At 38.0% G+C, this 18,144-nt stretch overlaps 1 protein-coding gene across 7 annotated transcripts in view; it reads right to left on the bottom strand.

Moving 5' to 3' along the window:
• Positions 1 to 18,144, bottom strand: part of gse1 (Gse1 coiled-coil protein) — a 243,310-nt gene that overhangs the window by 51,770 nt on the left and 173,396 nt on the right. Inside the window, exon 1 of one of the 7 annotated variants that reach the window (XM_041222063.1) lies at positions 12,457 to 12,971. The exons of the other annotated variants lie outside the window; for them this stretch is intronic. Within the exon in view, the coding sequence (XP_041077997.1) occupies positions 12,457 to 12,493 (37 nt within the window). The 5' untranslated portion in view covers positions 12,494 to 12,971. Of the gene's footprint in view, positions 1 to 12,456; positions 12,972 to 18,144 lie in introns of those variants that run through there. 7 annotated transcript variants of the gene reach the window in all.

The following is an 18,144-nucleotide window of genomic DNA, read 5'->3' as shown; positions in this document are numbered from 1 at the left end:
GTTGTAGTAATGGGGGTGAGCCTAACAGGCCTTGTCAAGGCATTATATTATATTAGCTGTATCCACTGTGGTGACACTGAGTGACTTATTGTACAGAGCATATCACCGTGGGCAGAATGGGCCGCTACTGACAAGCATTTGCAGTTTGATAGTGTACAGCGAACTGAAAATCAAACCAGAAATAGAATAAAATAAGCCCTGATTTCCGGCACAGCGAAGCATGAGTAATAAGTGTTGTAACAATCTTTTTAAATACTGTATGTAATATATTTTTTTAATCACGTGGGACACAAAACTTTTAAAATGTGTTGTTCAGTAATAGAAGCCCCAGTGTGTCTGTGTGTACACTCCCTGTTACCCCCGTCGTGACTCTCTGTGTGCTAGTGCTGGTGGCCCGATAATCAAACAACCCCATCAATGTTAAATAAAATAAAGGCTTACAATTGGCAGGCCCACAACACACACTTGGCTCCGCCACCAGCCTTTGCAGGTGCGCACTACAGTTGCAGCCAAAGTGCCAACCTGCACTCCATATGCCTCCCGCCTGCCTGCCAGCTCTCTCCCGCCACTACCCACTGGGATACACTTCTCCTTCCTGGGGTGGAGGGGAACTGGCATCCATCCTGCTGCTGCCCATGTGCCCCCTTTTCCTATCCCTCTCCCAGAAACACATCTGCAAAAGCCAGGAAACAGGCCCTGCGTCTCAGCAACAAACCCAGGTCTCTAGCCTCCATATGGGCAGCGCTCCCTTCCTTAAGCTGCTACTGCATTTCATTAGACTTGGCATGAATGCAGGTTTGTTCATGCAAGGCTTTGCAGGGGACGCAGTTCATTTTTACCTTTTGCTAATTAACACAGTAATGGTTCTGGAAGAAGGTGTGTAATCTATTATTAATACATATGGATACCTGAATTTCTTCATGGCTACAGATAGATTGTACTTTCCTTTATAAAATGGAAATATAAAACAAAGACAATTGGGAAATAAAAAAAGATTGGGTTTTATTGTATTATAATCTTTTTATTCACAATTGTATCATTCATAATACATATTTTAGCAGCATTTTATACATTTACAGCCAGGATCCCACCACATAGTTTAGGCCCATAATCTCCACTGTAACGTACTGTACATTCAATGCAGGTAACTCAACTACAGCAATCTGCATCCCTGTCTAAAGAGGGTTAGAACGTAATCTGCATGTTTCCTTGGCCCTCGTCCCAACTCACTTGCTGTGACAGTGTGAAAAGGAAGCAAATTTTGAAACAGCACACACACACTATTAAAAAAAAGAGAGAGAAAGAAAAGATTTTAAACCCCTTTTATTGCATTAATTTTACTGAGCGTCTCTGATCACTGTGATTTTAATGAGATTAATTATACCCGGCCAACGATCCCATGTATTTGTGCCAAAGTACTGACATGTATGTAAAAAAAAAAAAAAATCTTGCCTGCAGTAATCCTCAGCCTTTACAGCAAATTATTAAAATTCAGCATATACTTAATCTGTCTCTCAGAATTAATTGAATTTTTATGCTTGGCAAATGTCACTGTTTGCACTGCTCAGGTCGCAGGCTCATAATAGTTTTATGACAAAACAGCAGACCAACCACGAAGCACATCAAAACGGGAATAAATTATACATTGTGTTGTGCTTGAGAATATTAAATGGAGCAATTCAAAGGAGAAGCCGTGAGCAACTGGTACTAAAGCGAACTGAACGTGCTTATAAAGTATACGCTTGTTCGAGGGGTCTATAAAACCACAGACAGTCTCTCATCCCAACCGCATATCAAAGCCTGACTGAGATTGGTACATCACTGAGAACAGTGTTTTTTTGTTATGCATTTAATGTTGCAGGCATAGCTCCAGCTATCATCAATACAACATTTCATTGTTTTTTTTTTTGTGGTCTGTGATGTACTTAACAATCATGTACTTAAAACAATACACCGATGGGGCCATTTTATATCAAGATCTAGTGTACTCACTGAGAATATGCAAGAGGCTGATAGTAAAGAAACTTGGGTGGCTATTTTTGTGATGTGGAAAACTGTCCATCAGAACTTGTTTCACAAAAGCCCTACTGAATAGTCTACTTCTGCCTTGGAGTTTTACCAAAAGACTATACTGGTTTGAATATCACTTATTCCCAGTCCCTAGTGAACCTGTGGTTTTCTCACATAAAATGTGTTCTAATTCTTGCGAAACTACCTGCCTTGTCTCAACCACACTGGACTGTAAGACCACCTACTGTTGGTGACTATTGGTAACTGCAAGAGATATAGTATTAAAATATTGTACAATGTTATAATAAAAAAATTGTGGAGTTACTGCTTAGATGTAATGCATTTTTTTTGTCCCTGTGTAAAGGTAGCCTTGCCACAAGCACTGCCTAAACATATGAATTGAACACAGAAATATTACTGAGCAAAACCAACGGAAAGAGGGACTGAACATAGTTGACACTCAATTGTCTAAAGGGTTCAAGTGACACAGGGCACATTAGTTTATATAATGGGGTAAGCAGCATTTAGGATAATCTCCTGTTGTTTTGATAGCTGTATTTATGTCAGATGTGTAACTATTTGTAACTTACATTCCTGTGGTACATTGTTAGATCCCACTGGTGCCTCTTTGGTTGAGTCGAAATCTGGGTTTATTAAAAACGAATGCTGGTGAATTAAAAAGAAAAGAAAACCCTTTAAATACTACAAGCATTTAGTGTTCAGTAATGGCAGTCTGGAACATTTAGTGATGATCTAAATCTAAATTTCTGTTTTTGAGGTGTGTGTCAAATTTGAAAGGCTCCTTCACTTAAAACTAGCCATAAGTTTGTTCCTAAATCTCTATTCCCAGTGGTGCTAGGCAATGTCCAGCCTTCCTGACTTGTATCTATCATTGATTCTTTCTGAATGCTTTAAACCCGCCCCGACTACTGAGTGACAGCACTTTCCTACATTTCTATTGGCGACTCCGCCTGTGAGACTTAAAATGAGATCACAATCAGGAATGGAGGCTTGTTAGCGGGATTTAAAGCTGTATTAGAGTTAAGATATGGAGGATTTAAAACAGAATTGTGGAGAAATGTAAAAAAATTGCTACACACAAAAACCCCAGAAGAATGTGCCCATGACCATACGGATTTCGTTGTGGAAGACAGCAAAGGAAAGAAGGTACAACTTAAGTGTGCAAGTATTGTTGAGTTACTATACATATTTTGACAAAAAAAATGCTCCAGCATTTTGGATAGTAACCGAAAACACATATTTCATACAGTATAGCAAAAACGAAAGCCCCGAAAAAAACAATTTACACAAAACTCGAAAATAGCTAAAAATAAGCACCGAAAAATACAATTAATAAAAACAGAAAAGCAGACACCCTAACTATATAGCCTTCGCTTCAAGTACTATTTAAGTCTCCAGATTCACACTTTTGGGAATAGAGTACAGTAAACAAAACAGTTAAAAAATAACCATGCATCCAATGCACTATATAAGGTAATAGTCCTCTAAACATAATGAAAAAGTCAGTCAGTTATGTAAACAGGGTGTTTCTTAAGGTGTCATGAACTTGCAAAAGCAAAGGTGACGACAAACAAATTAGCCTACAAATTTGACTTTGGTACTTCTACAAAACATAGTGGTTAAAGAAAAGAGCTTGTAACCAGGAGGTCCCTGGTTAAAATCCCAGCTCAGCCACCGACTCATTGTGTGACCCAGAGCAAGTCACTTAGCCTCCTTGTGCGCCGGCTTTTGGGTGAGATGTTGTAAGTGACTCTGCAGCTGATGCAGAGTTCACACACCCTAGTCTCTGTAAGTTGCCTTGGATAAAGGTGTCTGCTAAATAAACAAATAATAATAATAAACAAATAATAATAATAATAATAATAATAATAGTTAGTTGTGACACCCTTTCTGTAACAGCAGTAGAGTCCAGCTGAGTTACACTTCCAGAGGTAGCTGGAGGGACCAAAAAGACAAGAAGACATGCTACTGCTTCTACTTAGAAAAATACAAAGCCATGAATTGCATTCAAAATGTAATCTATATATTTGGCCCTAACAATAAATGTGCTTTTTAAAATGTATTTATTTTAATCCTCACGCACCATTTTATTTAATTATATTGTTTTAAATATCAAACCCAGGGGCATCCCAACACAAAAGGTTTGTTCTTGCCTCTCACCAGCTTTCAGGGAGAAAAGAAAACAGGAAATATCAATCGTCGCTTGATGATATTTATCAAGATGAGATGAACTAATGCATGCCTGTGGCCTGTGTCTTTTATATTGCATTTAGCCTGAATTATAGTAATTTCAAAAACAAGGTTTTGGCCTCTCTAAGAAGAATCTTTTGAGTTAGGTGTCAATTAGCACCAGCTGTGAGAGCTGTTTGATGTTACAGACTCCTGTTCATTTGGGACTGGGTTTAGGTCAGTCACATCATCCATAACATGCTAATGGCTTTCAGTCACTCTTGGTGTCAAGAGGCTGAATTCTAACTCGGTAGGCAGACTCAGTGAGATATATTTATTTGCTATGTGTTTATTCCAGTATATATATATATATTCAATGATACAATAAGACACGCCCAATGGCTCAGACAAGTCCACCTAGGTACAATATCATTAAGGTAAAGCAGTTAACATGTAGATTTCTACCTCTACCTCTTCAACTTGCCTGAATGAGATTTAGATAAAGGTTTGGCAAAATTCTGTTCAAATAACTTGCAGCTCTAATGGAGGAGAGAAGCTGAGCCGGCTGTGAGGTGGGGGAAGCTGAAAGGTGGAGATGGTAGTGGCATAGGTGAACACAGGTATTTTATTTTTAACTTTGGTGCTTGTAAATATAATGCTTATGAAGGGTGAGGCACAGCAGCTGCCATAACAGGAAGTGGGAGCCAGGGTGAATGCCAAAACCAGGCCTCCCGAGGTCTAAGGCATGAGATGCTTGTGTCATTTTATGTTGCTGGTAGTTAGATCATCAAGGCTCAGTGTGGCTAGTCAGGTTAAAGAGTGCAGCCTTAATATCAAAGACAAACTGCGCTCATAGACCACGGCTGCTAAACTTCCTCAGTGTTTTACAACTTGGAACTGGAGTTTTCTTTTTTGTCAAGTGCTTGGGCCGCCAGGCCGAAATCAAGACAGCCAACATGATAAACAAGTCTCCGACAACAAGCACAGTAATCCTCGCCCTATATATTGTATTAATATAAAATCTATTACAATATAATATCTGCTTCAAAGAGAAGATAAACATTAAATAAATTGGTTATATTTGCAAGCAAAAAAAAGATGTCACCCATTGTTCCTGGAATATGAATTTTACAGTGTGCCTGATTTATTCCACACTTCAAGCTCCCCGTCTATTAAACGTTTGGCCTAAGAGAAGATCAACAAGATGTGTTTACATGACCCAGAGTGGGGAGACTAGTGATTTATGACAGTTTTGAGAGCAGGTCCTGGAATTTTACAGCCACTGTAGATAAATAACAGCCTAATCAATTCTTACACTTTACTGCTGCTTATTGACTCTTCAGCATGTGTCACAGGCAGCCACAGCAAGTTTTATTGGGATAACAATACGCTGGCTTCATAGACTTGCTGGAAGAGGAGACGGAAGGTGGTGAGGGGGTGAACATAGGGACACACTTCAAGAGCAGAGGGATATTTTATGTACACAACAAATTATTACAGATTTTCTGGCAGAAGGCTTTAAGAAGTCAGTGCAAGTCAGGTAGTCATAGTGACAGGAACAATAATTTCAAACTTCTGTGGAGGTCAGAATACAGGCCCAAATGCCTGGGGTATATAATATACACTTTTATGAATATTATTTATGCAATGTGCCTCCCTGGCTTTTATTCTGCAAGATATGCTCATCCAAGCTCAATTAAGAAATAATGAAATAAACTTGAATTTAGTAGCAGTATTTCCTGAGATATAAAAGCGGCATCTTACTAATGTAAATCTGTTTCAGTTTGATGGGAAACACAGCAGCCTTGCATACTGATAGAGGATGGATAGCTATTATAAATGTTTCTGCTATAATTATATCTACTCTGGAGAACAGAACTCAGCAGGTTTTTACCTTGAACTTTCCTGCAGAAATTAGATGCACAAAGAATGGTCATGTAGCCCTCCAGAAACAACCCTGCGGACTTCATGGTCAGGTCTAACGGGTGACACTCTGGCTTCCCTACAAGCCACAGTACATTTTAAAGGAGTGCTAGCCAAGGTTTTAAGTGCTAGCCAAGGTTTTAAGCACTGGCTCCATTGTAACCGGTGCTCTTTATGTTGTGTTGAAGATATTTTGGCTCTTCGCTTATTTTTTTTCAATTCAAGACATACAGATATTTCACAGTGGATCAAAACAAAAAAAAATCTTTCTGGAATCTAATCAGTTGCTATGCAGTTAGTTACATGGCTTGACTGCAGCTCGACCACTGGATTAAAATGATTTTGTTCTCCAAAACCGCTAACGTGATCGAAGAAAAACTTGGCATACATGATCCAAGTACAGTTTTCTTTAAAGTTTGCCCAAATGAAGTTGCTACAGTAAAAAAAAACATGGCTGCCATGCGCCAATCAAATTTCAGCATTGCTCTCGTTGCATATATTGTGCATAAAATGAACAATGTTGAACAAAAACTCTGGAAACTTCACAGAGTAGTGGAGGTCTATGGGAATTAAATGGGAGCTATTCAAAAATTACCTTGATCGTGACCTTTGACCTCTCCTTAAGGTCAAATGTGTTGTGACTGTTAATGTCAAGTTTGTAAAAATAAATAAATAAAAAGGCCTATGGAAAGTGATGTCTACAACTGACTGTATGGCAACCAATGGATGACAACCAATCAAAATGGTCACATTTCACAATAACTCCTTGGAAGATGTAAAATTGCTTATTATTATTATTATTATTATTATTATTATTATTATTATTATTATTATTATTATTATTATTATTAATAACAAAAAAGGAAATAAAACTATTCTAATATCTCGTCATGGTTGCACAGACATGTGAAGAAAAAGCATGGAGATACATGTTATGGTATGTCCCATATAAACGCACAGCTCTTAACCTAACTTATCGGATGTTATACTGTATGTTGTGCCCGGAATATTGCACCCACAGACAAGACATTGTTATGAATGTTTGTATGCATTAAGCAGCAGTTTTGCTCATGGGTACAATACAAACCTCTACACCTTCTTATTAAAGTTGGTGATGGACCATTCATCCACCTTACAGACTTGATTGCCCTGCATTCTTTTCTGAACAGACATATCATTGTATTGTGTCGACTCAGTGTTTGATAAATGCTTGTATCTTTGACATTTGTAGCAGCTGAGCTGCAAACCTCAGCTTCCAAACTGCAGTGAAAACCTGAGAGGGTCACGTGAGTACAGGGCAGGGCAAAACAATTCAACTTGGCTCAGCTTCAAGACTGGTACAGTATAACCTAATCTGCTTCAACACACTGCGTGTCACAAGTATGTCACAGAAAAACATGTTTTTTTTATTATTTACACATATTTTTATTACAAGTACACTTTAATGTTGTATATGTCTAGCTGCCATCCTAATGAACTCCATAAAATTTATTCTTAAAAGGTCCACTATTGTCATTCCTCTTAGGAACAGTTGAAATTTTAATAGGGTTGAAATGAAAGGTTATGAGGGCTAACGCTGCCTTCCATGTTCACATTAATACCTTCATCTGCAGATGTTTGTAATATAATTTTAGATAATTGATTCGTCTTTCATTAAATGTTACTGCAGCATTAGGTTCTTGAGCAGGTACTGTATTGCCGGTTGCTCTGGATACGTTAAAAAAAAAAAAAACTCAAATCAAATCAAATCAAATAAATAACTGAATTTTGTCCTAACATCACATCCATTTGCGTTCTTGCCTGACAAAGCAAATAGATGCTTACTGGCTTATGGTCAACCTCAGTTGTCACATGCTGTCCTTGGACTTAAGAATCAAATGAGCATGTCAGTCTGAACAACAAAGTGAGTTAAATCCTTCCCCTCTCTCTTTCTCCATCACTTTCTCTCTCTCTTTTTGAGATAATTAGACTGCTGCTGGAGCCAAGCAGCAATATTTCTCTTCCTTTTTTCATTTCAAATAATAATTGAAAAAAAACTTGTATGTGTCTGACACAGTTTCCAAGGCAACAGCAGTTAAGATTACAAGATGGGCTGAAGCTAATTTTGTGTGTGAATGATGGTAAAGAAAGTGATAACAGCCTATGTTTAAAACTAGTGTCAGGGAAAGGTACTCGTTATTGTCAAGTGAAAGAAAAGAGACTGTAAAATTGAATAAACTCCACAAATGGTCTGTTTAATTTTTTATTATTTTTATTTATTTTCTTAAATCTCACCTTGTAAAATGTCACCTTCCTTTGCATCCTATTTTTCAAAGCCAGAACATATCTTTAACAATGGTCCTGGTAGAATACTATCCTCCACATCGATTGCTAAATAAAGTTTATAGGTTCTGTCTCTACTTAAGCTAAGCAACCCATCCAGTTGCCTGAATCTTGACTCCTTGCTTTTTTGAGGAATAAAAAAAGAGGATTCAATCCGTTAATTAACGCGAAGGTTTTTTTTGGGGTGGGGTTGTTTTTTTTTTCTACTTGGACAAAGAGATTTTACATGTCTTTATATTTTACTTCAAAATAGTGTTGTATTGTTTTCTTAAAATATATAAAAATAATAATAATAATAATAATAATAATAATAATAATAATAATAATAAATAATAATAATAATGCAAGTTCCTGATTCATTCTTGCTATGGACCTGCAATTAGTAGAATAGCTCCCATGTTTTATCAGTATGCAGTATACACTATGCTCAGCAGTGGGTACCTCAGTAGAACTGACATACTATATAACACATAAAATGGTTGGCTCGCTATAACTGCCTTTGAGACGTTGACATACACAGTAACAGCATGTGCATTTATAGAATTAACGGGTGTGGCCGGGGGGGGGGGGGGGGGGGGGGGGGTGGGGGGGGGGGGGGGGGGGGGGGGGGGGTTACGACCCCACATATCTCCATGAGAAAGCGTTCCATGTCTCTATGCTCATGGCTATCCCTTTTGCTTATGGGCTTTCGTTTTTTGGAATACACAACACTCAGATATAAAATTGTTCTTTCCCTTTGATGGTGAACTGGCTAATAATCACATAAGTTAATAATGTATAGCCTAATTAATAATGCATTATCAGTAATACATAATGTACATTGTTTATTTGCTACCTTAACCTTCTGAGGAATTAATTTCTGTCATATCGAGAGTTCAGTCAACTGAAAAGACTTCCTGTTGATCCAATAAAACATATGAAATGGATCGCCTTTCACCATTTCTAAGGTAAGAAGAAAATAAAGAAAGCGACTGTATTAACACTCAAGACCTACAGGGTTAAGAAACATGGCTTTAAAAACCATTTGCCACGTCACAGTCTTTTTTGCCATATTGTTAATTTGCATTGAGAATTAATTTGCACTTTTGATAATATATATATTAGATATATCATAATATATATAAGTATATATATATATATATATAATTATATATATATATTATATATATATATATATATATATATATAGCGAATCGCTGACTCCTGTACAACTTACACTTAGGTCTGCATTAAATTAAAATGATGGCATCACCAAATCAATTATAAAGTAAAGCTCTAGTGGTGCCATCCATTTTCATTTAATTTAGATTTAAGCATCCGCCAATAATTGCCTCTTAACTTCTTAATATGCCATTTGAACAAATTCTCTTGAAAAAATCTGCCAAAATGGATTCAGCTGGACAACCTGACCCCGCAACATGTGCAAAGTGCCTCATACAAGCTGAACAAGGGGATGAAGTTAGATCTGTGATCAATTGCAATGGCTGCCTATGGTATTAATAATTATGATCACACACTCGCAAAGCCTCTTTGGCAGCAAAAGCCTTGTCAGGATAAATAAATAATTCAGCAACACAACGTGTCGGCTTCGTACCCGCTCGTTAACAGAGCGCCCTGAACAATCCCTTCGCTCACCCTTTTAAATGACATAAATCTTCCAAAAGGGAAGCTTCAGTTCACAAGGGTTTTTAATCTTCCTCTTTCACTTTCTCTCTTCCTGCTTTGCACATTGCTGACTCAATGAAAGGCGCAAGACTGGTTATGAATACGGTCTCCTCTAATAAAACACAGAGACCCTAATTAGTCCAGCAAGCTCAGAGGTTGATGAGCAGTCGATCTCATTACAACACCTCAAATTATTATTTTTTTTCTTCTCAGGCCCTTATACAGCAAAACACTCATGCCACTAGGCTGGATTTGTAAAATGTACTTTTTAGCATTCACCTTCATTCTTAAAGGTGTAAAACATAACCTCTATATGTGTATAATCAAATATCCTTGTTTCTCTAACAGAACTTGGTGTTTTTAACCTCACATAGTGACAACATGGCTTTAACTACTTCAACACTGCACACCTGTAGGTTTAGGAAATATAACATCGTTCAAAATTGCAGACTTCTCTGGCAGCACTGGAAAGATCACTCCACTGGAAATTACAGAGCAGTAATTTACCATGCTACTTTCTAGATCTCCATCCATTTGCAATTTTTTTACAGTATTTAATTGGGTATCCTAACTTGCTGAAAACGTTAAAGAAGGATAAACCAGCTAAAATGACTGCTAGGGGATGTAAACAAACTGGACTGCAAGCCGAGCATGCCTTCTGAGTGCTCAGAAGGCTATATTAAACAGACATCAATGGTTTTGGAAACACAGCATCTTTTATATGGATTAGTTTTTATCTTATTTTTATATGTGAGTGGGATCAGCTTAGACTATTAGGATGACATCAGTGTGTAAACATCAACATTTTATGTTTGCTTGTTTTTTCCCCAAGCAGTGTAACTGCAATAATATTTTAAGTTGTTTCTTTCTGTTGGTCAGTTACTTCCTGTGTTTTGTCACTCATTTATATAGAACAGTTTCTGCCACCATATATGAATGTTGGGAAACGATCTCATATAGTTGTTGAGGTATTTTGGGCTGTGATATTTGCATGATACCACTTGACCATAATTAAAAGCAAAGAACTAATTATCCATTTTTAACACCAGTGGGGGTTTTTTTTGTTTCTTTTTTTGCACTGTGTTGGGAAACCTTTAAAAAGCTACTGGTGTTTAACAATATTGTAAATTTCTGTGGGCTTTTGATGCATGTACTGCAGCTAGGTAACCTATTAATTTATCTTTTATAAAATAGAAAAGCAACCAACAGCAGCACCTCTGAGAGTACAGGTCTGATTTGAGGGCAGCCTCCACTCACTCCCCTGATAAAGCGCATCAATCCACATTATGCAGACTGATGATTTAAAACGAAGAGACAGTCAGCAAGTCTTTGTGAGAGCAGACTGTTCAGTTTCAGTATAGAGAAGAAATATTAAATTACACAAATACCTCAATACAAATGATCTTCCACAACTATGAAATAATCACTATTTCATGTCTTGTTATAAGGTAAAACCATTGTAATATTACTACTACAACTACTACTGCTACTATGTATACCTCTATTACAATTACCAAAAGGACTTAATAAAACTGTCTTAATAGAGGGACATCTTCTGAGTGATCTTAATGGCGAGTATAATAATACTGTACAGTAAACTTTCATTTCAAATAAACATCCTAAACCAAAATATACTACAGTATTTACAAAAAGCTCCAATGCTCCTAAAAATCTCCAATGCCATGTTCAATTGTATTAGCCCAGCACTGAAAATATTGCCACTGCCTGTTTCAAAATCAAACAATACGTAGCATTCTAACAAGATGCCTATTGCCAAGCCTGAAAAGAGTTAAAGCAAAAAACACATTATATTTGTAGACCCCTGTAATCCATTGCCATTTTTCATTGCTAATCTTCTGGCCCTGCAACAAGCCCAGATTGTAAAAAAGTGATCTGCGGTGCCTAATACAGAAAGAATGCCGACTGCAGCAGCCACCCCATAGGTTTTTAAGGTTAAAGCAATAAAGGTTTTTTTTTTCCTTCTGCTCATTCAGACAAGACTTGTATTCGCTACATCTTGACCGCTCGCTACAGTCAGAGTTTATTCAGCCATGAGACGCTGTTAAGCACCGACTGATGGTAATCTCACACCAAGCTTAATTCACCTTAGATTACTTAAGTGCTTTGGCAGCTTGCTGTTAAATAAAACAAGGCTTGCCACTTAGTAACTAATAACGGAGACCAAAGGAGCCAGAGAAGCTATACCACAAGCCCTAACAGGAGCCAAAGTTCTCACGTTGCACACACATTAAAAAAAAAAAAAAAAGGCATGATTGCCATTTAAAAATACATAAACATTCAAAAGCACCATCTCCCAAAACCATTGCCCCAACTCTCTTTCCTTACCTGGCAGATAGTAAATTGGTGGCTTCAATCCAAACATGATTTACTTTACAGTTCCATTGTGAGCAAGGAGAAAGAAAAGAGACACGAATGTTCTGGTTAAAAATAGAGAGAGCAGAGGTGGATTCAAAAGGTGTTTCTCATCAGTTTACGACTGTCACTCGTAGGTCCACAGTAAGGTAATTGACTCGCACTTTGAAGCTCCCTAAACAGCTATGTTGCATGGGTGAGCTTTCTTCCTTGATTTGCATATAGAAAAAGAAAAAGAAAAAAAGGAAGACCTGAAGATTAAGGACTGTTCATTACGAGGCAGCAGTGCGCACAAGTCTTTCCCATTCAATAATTTCAAAGTCAAGGGTCGTCGAGGTCAAGATTTGGTTTTCAACCGGTCTTCAAATTCACCATCAGACAAAGGTTTGAGGGGTGATGGTGAGGGGAGAGAGGCTTCTGTTTTATCACAACATCCTAAGTGAAAGATCTTAAGAGAGTGGTTTGCTTCCTCCTCATCCCTTCTTATCTCTTTTCCCTTTTTGAATCACTCTGTGTCCCACAACTGACTACTGACTCAAAGAATAAGGGAGGAGGGAAGAAAAAAAACTCCCCTTAGGCTAGAACTACACAGAGAGAGAGAGAGAGAGAGAGAGAGAGAGAGAGAGAGAGAGAGAGAGAGAGAGAGAGAGAGAGAAAGGAAGGGAGAGGGAGAGAAAAAAAAAACACTGCCCCTCGATCAATTTTCATGCAAGAATCATTATCTGTGAATTGGAAATCTGCCTGAGTGACAGCAGATTTGTCACCCTTAATGAAAGAGAGAGGGGTAGGCAAGCATCTGGGCATCTGCTCACGCGACTGTCCTCCGCTGCGCTGCTGTGTTGCTGGCATAAAAAACTGTAGGGATTTTTTTTTATTTTCGTATTGGTCTTTTTCTTCTGAAATAAACGTTCTCTTAGATCTGAGGCACGATACATAGAAGATCAGACAGAGACCTGCTGATATAGTAGCAGAGGATAAGATAGAGGCTTGCTGGGCAAAAAAAAAGAAAGAAAGAAAGAAGAAATAGAGCTATAACAGCTTTCCTCTCCTGCACCCAGAAATAAGAAACCAGCTTTTTCAAAAACTTAACTCAGCCTTCTGCATCTTAACGACATTCTCTCTCCTACTCTGCACACAATAGACTATGAGAAACAGCAGGGGCTAGGAGTTATCTAGTGGGTTGAAAAAAAAAAAAAAGGACATGGAGGAGGGCCCAAAAATGCTGCTTTGTAGCAAACCTTTTGTGAAACTGACACTAAAAGGAAAAGAGGCCCCAACCTAGATGATTAGAAGATACGAGGCAAAGCAGTTAAAAAAAAAAAAAAAGACAAGAAAATAGCCCTGTTGTGTGTGATTGCAATTAAGTTCCTGATATGATCTCACACATTTTCACTCTGCGAATGTGTTATCAGATTGGAAAAGGCATGCTTGCAGGAAAATAGGGTAAATAACTGCTATTAGAGAGCAGATACACCATAGTAACAAGTGCTAGGGCTAATTTTGTGCTGCGAACAGCCTCCTCCTTGCACCCCTCCCAGACACAACCTTTTTTTTTTCAGTCAGTTCAATAAGGCAACATAGGCTAATTTCCACACAAAGAAACCACATCATTTGCCCTCAGTGCTCTACCTGTCAGTGCCTTAAACAGACTGATGGCTTAACAAGCGATTGGTTTCACTTTTCTAACAGCTCTGTGGTGTAATTCTTAGCTTTTGCCATGTGCTTGGACACACTTAGTAATGAGGGCTTCTGTTTTTCTGTTTTATTATATTCCTTTTGTTCATTTTAAGAAATGTGCCTATTTTTTAAATTTATTTATATGAATTGGTTGTTTCTGGTATTGCCCAAACATGTGTGGAGTTTTACTGTGTTGAGGCATTCTGAGAACTGTTCAAATCACAATTTACAGCACAGATGGGAATCACAGTGCACACTGTAAGCCTATTGCAAACATGTTCTTTCAGTGTTCATAGGATACACATGATCCATGCTCACTGGTTCATTTTAACCTAAAAAAGCTGCTTGGCACATGCATACTATATAGCCATGACACTAATCTTAAATAAATACATAGCAATGTTTAACAGACTAAATAAGAAAAGCATTAAGCACTTGTGATTTTGCCATAATAAAAACCTTATGAACGCTCATACCCTACAGAACAGCCCAAAAGGACATCCCTGGACGGCATCAATGCGCTGTTAACATCTGTTAATTCCACAGGGGAGCATCTTATTGGTACAGCTCATGGTCCTTCACAAATGAAGGGAGTTGACAGAACCGTACATAAAGCAGCTGGTGGTAGATTTTTTAACAAGTTTTTTTCCTGATACTTTGTACTGGAAAGTCATACAGACATAGCTATCCTAACAGAACCCTCACAGCCCTCCCCCAAATCCCCATCTCTCAACACAGTCTACCTTTAACAGATCCTTGGGTGTAAAACACTGGCAGTCTATCAGCCTAAACAGCATGGGAAACAGATAAGCAATCACTTAATCTCTCCGCAGCACACTGGCTCCTGCGTGTGAGAGTGAGATGGGGGAGAAGGGGCTTTCACAGTAGGAGGATTTGGGATTTTATAATAGCAAACAGCGTATGCATGATTACCCACACCATTGCACGATGTGGCTTCATTGGAATAAAAGGAGGAGGCTTGAACTGATGATTCGATATGGCTCTTTGAGAACACAAGCCCTCAGCATCTGGCCCATTTACTTGACCTTAGCTCCTGGGTTGCATCAGGCTTATTATATGCACAAGCTCTTTAGCGGCTCATTATTTAGCTACCTGTCTGCCTTTGAAAGTGTGCATGTGTTTGTGGGTTTTCTTTCAGACAGGGAAACTGTAACCCTTCTAGCTATAAATGTAAGACACACACAAGATCATGTGCATGCATATTAACATTGTGAGTATGTTTTCTGAGCGTGTGTGTGTGTGTTTTTTTCTGCATGCATGTTCTAAATGTAGCACAAACTTATTTCCTGCTGTACTACAATAGAATAACAAGGTTTGAGTATTTTATGACTGTAAATCAGTATCTAATTTACAGCCGGCTAGAAAAACAGCACTTGGTATAGAATTTTTAAATGACAACAAGATTCTCAATAGTCTCTTAATTTTTATAATAATACAATACTGCTATACTACTGGATTGCAATGAATAGAAGATTTTATTTATGTATTTTTTAAACGAGTATACTTTAGACTTGTGGTTTCACAGCTTTTGCACCTCTCATATTTATCTGATATTCGGAGAGTGACTTGGTTTGTGGGTGACGCTCTGCTTACCGCTGTAGTCTGCTTGAAACGGATTTGGACTGAAATCGGTTGATAAATTGCAGGCCTCAGTGTTAAAGCAGCTTCTGCAGTATCCTGTGTGTTTCATTTTAAATGCAGAACCTCTTCTGCTTGTGTAATAATAGTGCGTGTGTGAGTGGGTGTCCATGCTATAGACATATTCATACTCTGCACACTATCACAAGCTGTGTCTTACTATCTTTTGTTATTTAGATTATAACACTGCTGTATTGTTTCCTGAGAAGTCCTAGGAACAGAAACTAAATGAGGGAATTTCAAGCGAACGTCTTGAACAAAAAGATGATTAACTCAGCTGACCTCCAAACCCTCTTGTGGCCTTTTATTTAATTTGACTCTTGATTACCGAGTAACTCCAGGGGTGGCTAAGAGTAAATCTTCTTCCATATGCTAATTGTACGAGCTCAAAGAATTAATTTGCAAATGTGTCGTTACACATCAGCTGTAGTACCAATAGCCCTGTAATTATAGACACATCATTGGTGATGTAGCAGCAAAGGTCATTCAGGCAAGCTGTTCGGCATTGTAAAAGAAAAATAAAAAAATCATTCACGAGAGGAATCTCTCTCATTATCTGAAACCTTTCCTTGTTGATGACTTTAAGCCACACAATCACAAGACAGGTTGAGAAAGGTTGATGTATACAAAATGAAATCTCATTTTGCCTCACAGATACACAATAACAGATTACAAGCTTGGGTCACTCTTAGGTAGTGCATCCCAATAAAGGCTGCATTACACAGAGAAGCCCCAGACTAAAACCTACACAAAGGCATCACATCACAGACACCTCCCACTTTACCAGTGCTTTGGTAGGAGTCTTTCTTGCTCGGACATGTTTTGTACATATTTAAAAGGTTGTTAAGCTTATACGACTAGGATGAAAAGACCAGCTCTATTGCCGTTTCCTAGTCAAATGTTATCATGGTAACAGAACATCTGGAAATTCAATTTTGGGCAATTGTGTAGCTTTCAGAACTAGTAATGTAACCTTCTACTGCTGCAAAAACTAACATGAGCATACTTTTATAGCTGGTTTCTATGAATAGCAGCTGTAGCAGAAGGGGAGGCTGTTCAATTCATTAAGCTCATTATAATGTTTAACAGTTACCTGTATATTTAACATAACAATGCTCCCTATTAAAAATAAATAATTTACAATTAGTTATTTTCACAAGAGTGCATATGGAATACATGTGTTTATTAGCTCTATTTATGTAGGTAAACCTGACCCGCAATAGCTTTTCCTACTAAAAACAACATATAGATTTCCATTTTTCCTCAAAAAATCATTTACCCCAAAACTATCTCCAATTAAAAATGAGAGAAACGGCTCTCAATTTTCATAAACTAGAACTAAACAACAAAGTAACTTAATTCACACAAGCACTGTCCAATTGTTTGTTTCTTATTTTGTATAACTAAGGTAGAATTTACTCCTTTAAAAAAAAAAAAACTGTTAATAAAGATGATTAAAATAGTTTCAGTAAAAAGGCATATTAAGAGATCTCCTGCATGCTGTTTGTAAAGTCAAAGGTCTTTAGTATTCTGTAATGCAAGCACCTGATCTCTCAGTTGCTGTTCTGAATATTGTACTTTTCACACATTTAATACACCACACCCCTACCTCAGACAACTTGCTGGAGATGGTGAGAGATAATTCCTTCATTTCCCACACTTCAGTGGAATTTAGTGTGGCAGAGACTAACATGTCATGCATTTTGTGAATTTGTGACTACATTGTCTCTGACGAGGAGTCTATAAAATGTCTTACAGACACCACTGTGTGTTGAGAACAGTGTGATGGACCGCATGTAGCTGGTCATAAGATGTTTGCGGCAAGCAGTCAAGAGTCATGTGACTTGTAACTGTGATGAACACGCTGGTTAACAAGAGCACAATCATGTCACTATTAAGCAGTGGTAAATAAAAAAAAAAGTGTGTAAACGCCCATTTGGTGGAGTTGAACAGATAAATTGAACAGATAAACATGAACAGATACATTTTTATTGGCCCTCAGCCAACCCCCACCCTCCCCCATACAGTTATTTGCCCTCTCAGGTACTATTCACATGAACAGTTCTGTGAACATCCTTTCACGGGCTTGGATGAAGGCTAATAGCACTGCCCTGCAGGTCCAGTGTGCCTAACAACATAACATTAACAGAACATAAACAACCAATCACAGAACACACACACACAAACAGTGGTCACGCCCCCTGCTCACCCCACCATTCTGACTGAGAGCTCTCAGCTGGCAGTCTTGCGCTCAGCAACATGACACAGACACTATCTATTTAAAATATCTTGTCTTTAACCCAGGATTTGCATCTCACAGGAGAG

Source organism: Polyodon spathula, chromosome 21 (assembly GCF_017654505.1).
Source record: "Polyodon spathula isolate WHYD16114869_AA chromosome 21, ASM1765450v1, whole genome shotgun sequence".
Taxonomy (NCBI): domain Eukaryota; kingdom Metazoa; phylum Chordata; class Actinopteri; order Acipenseriformes; family Polyodontidae; genus Polyodon; species Polyodon spathula.
This window is presented reverse-complemented; position numbering and strand designations above follow the sequence as displayed.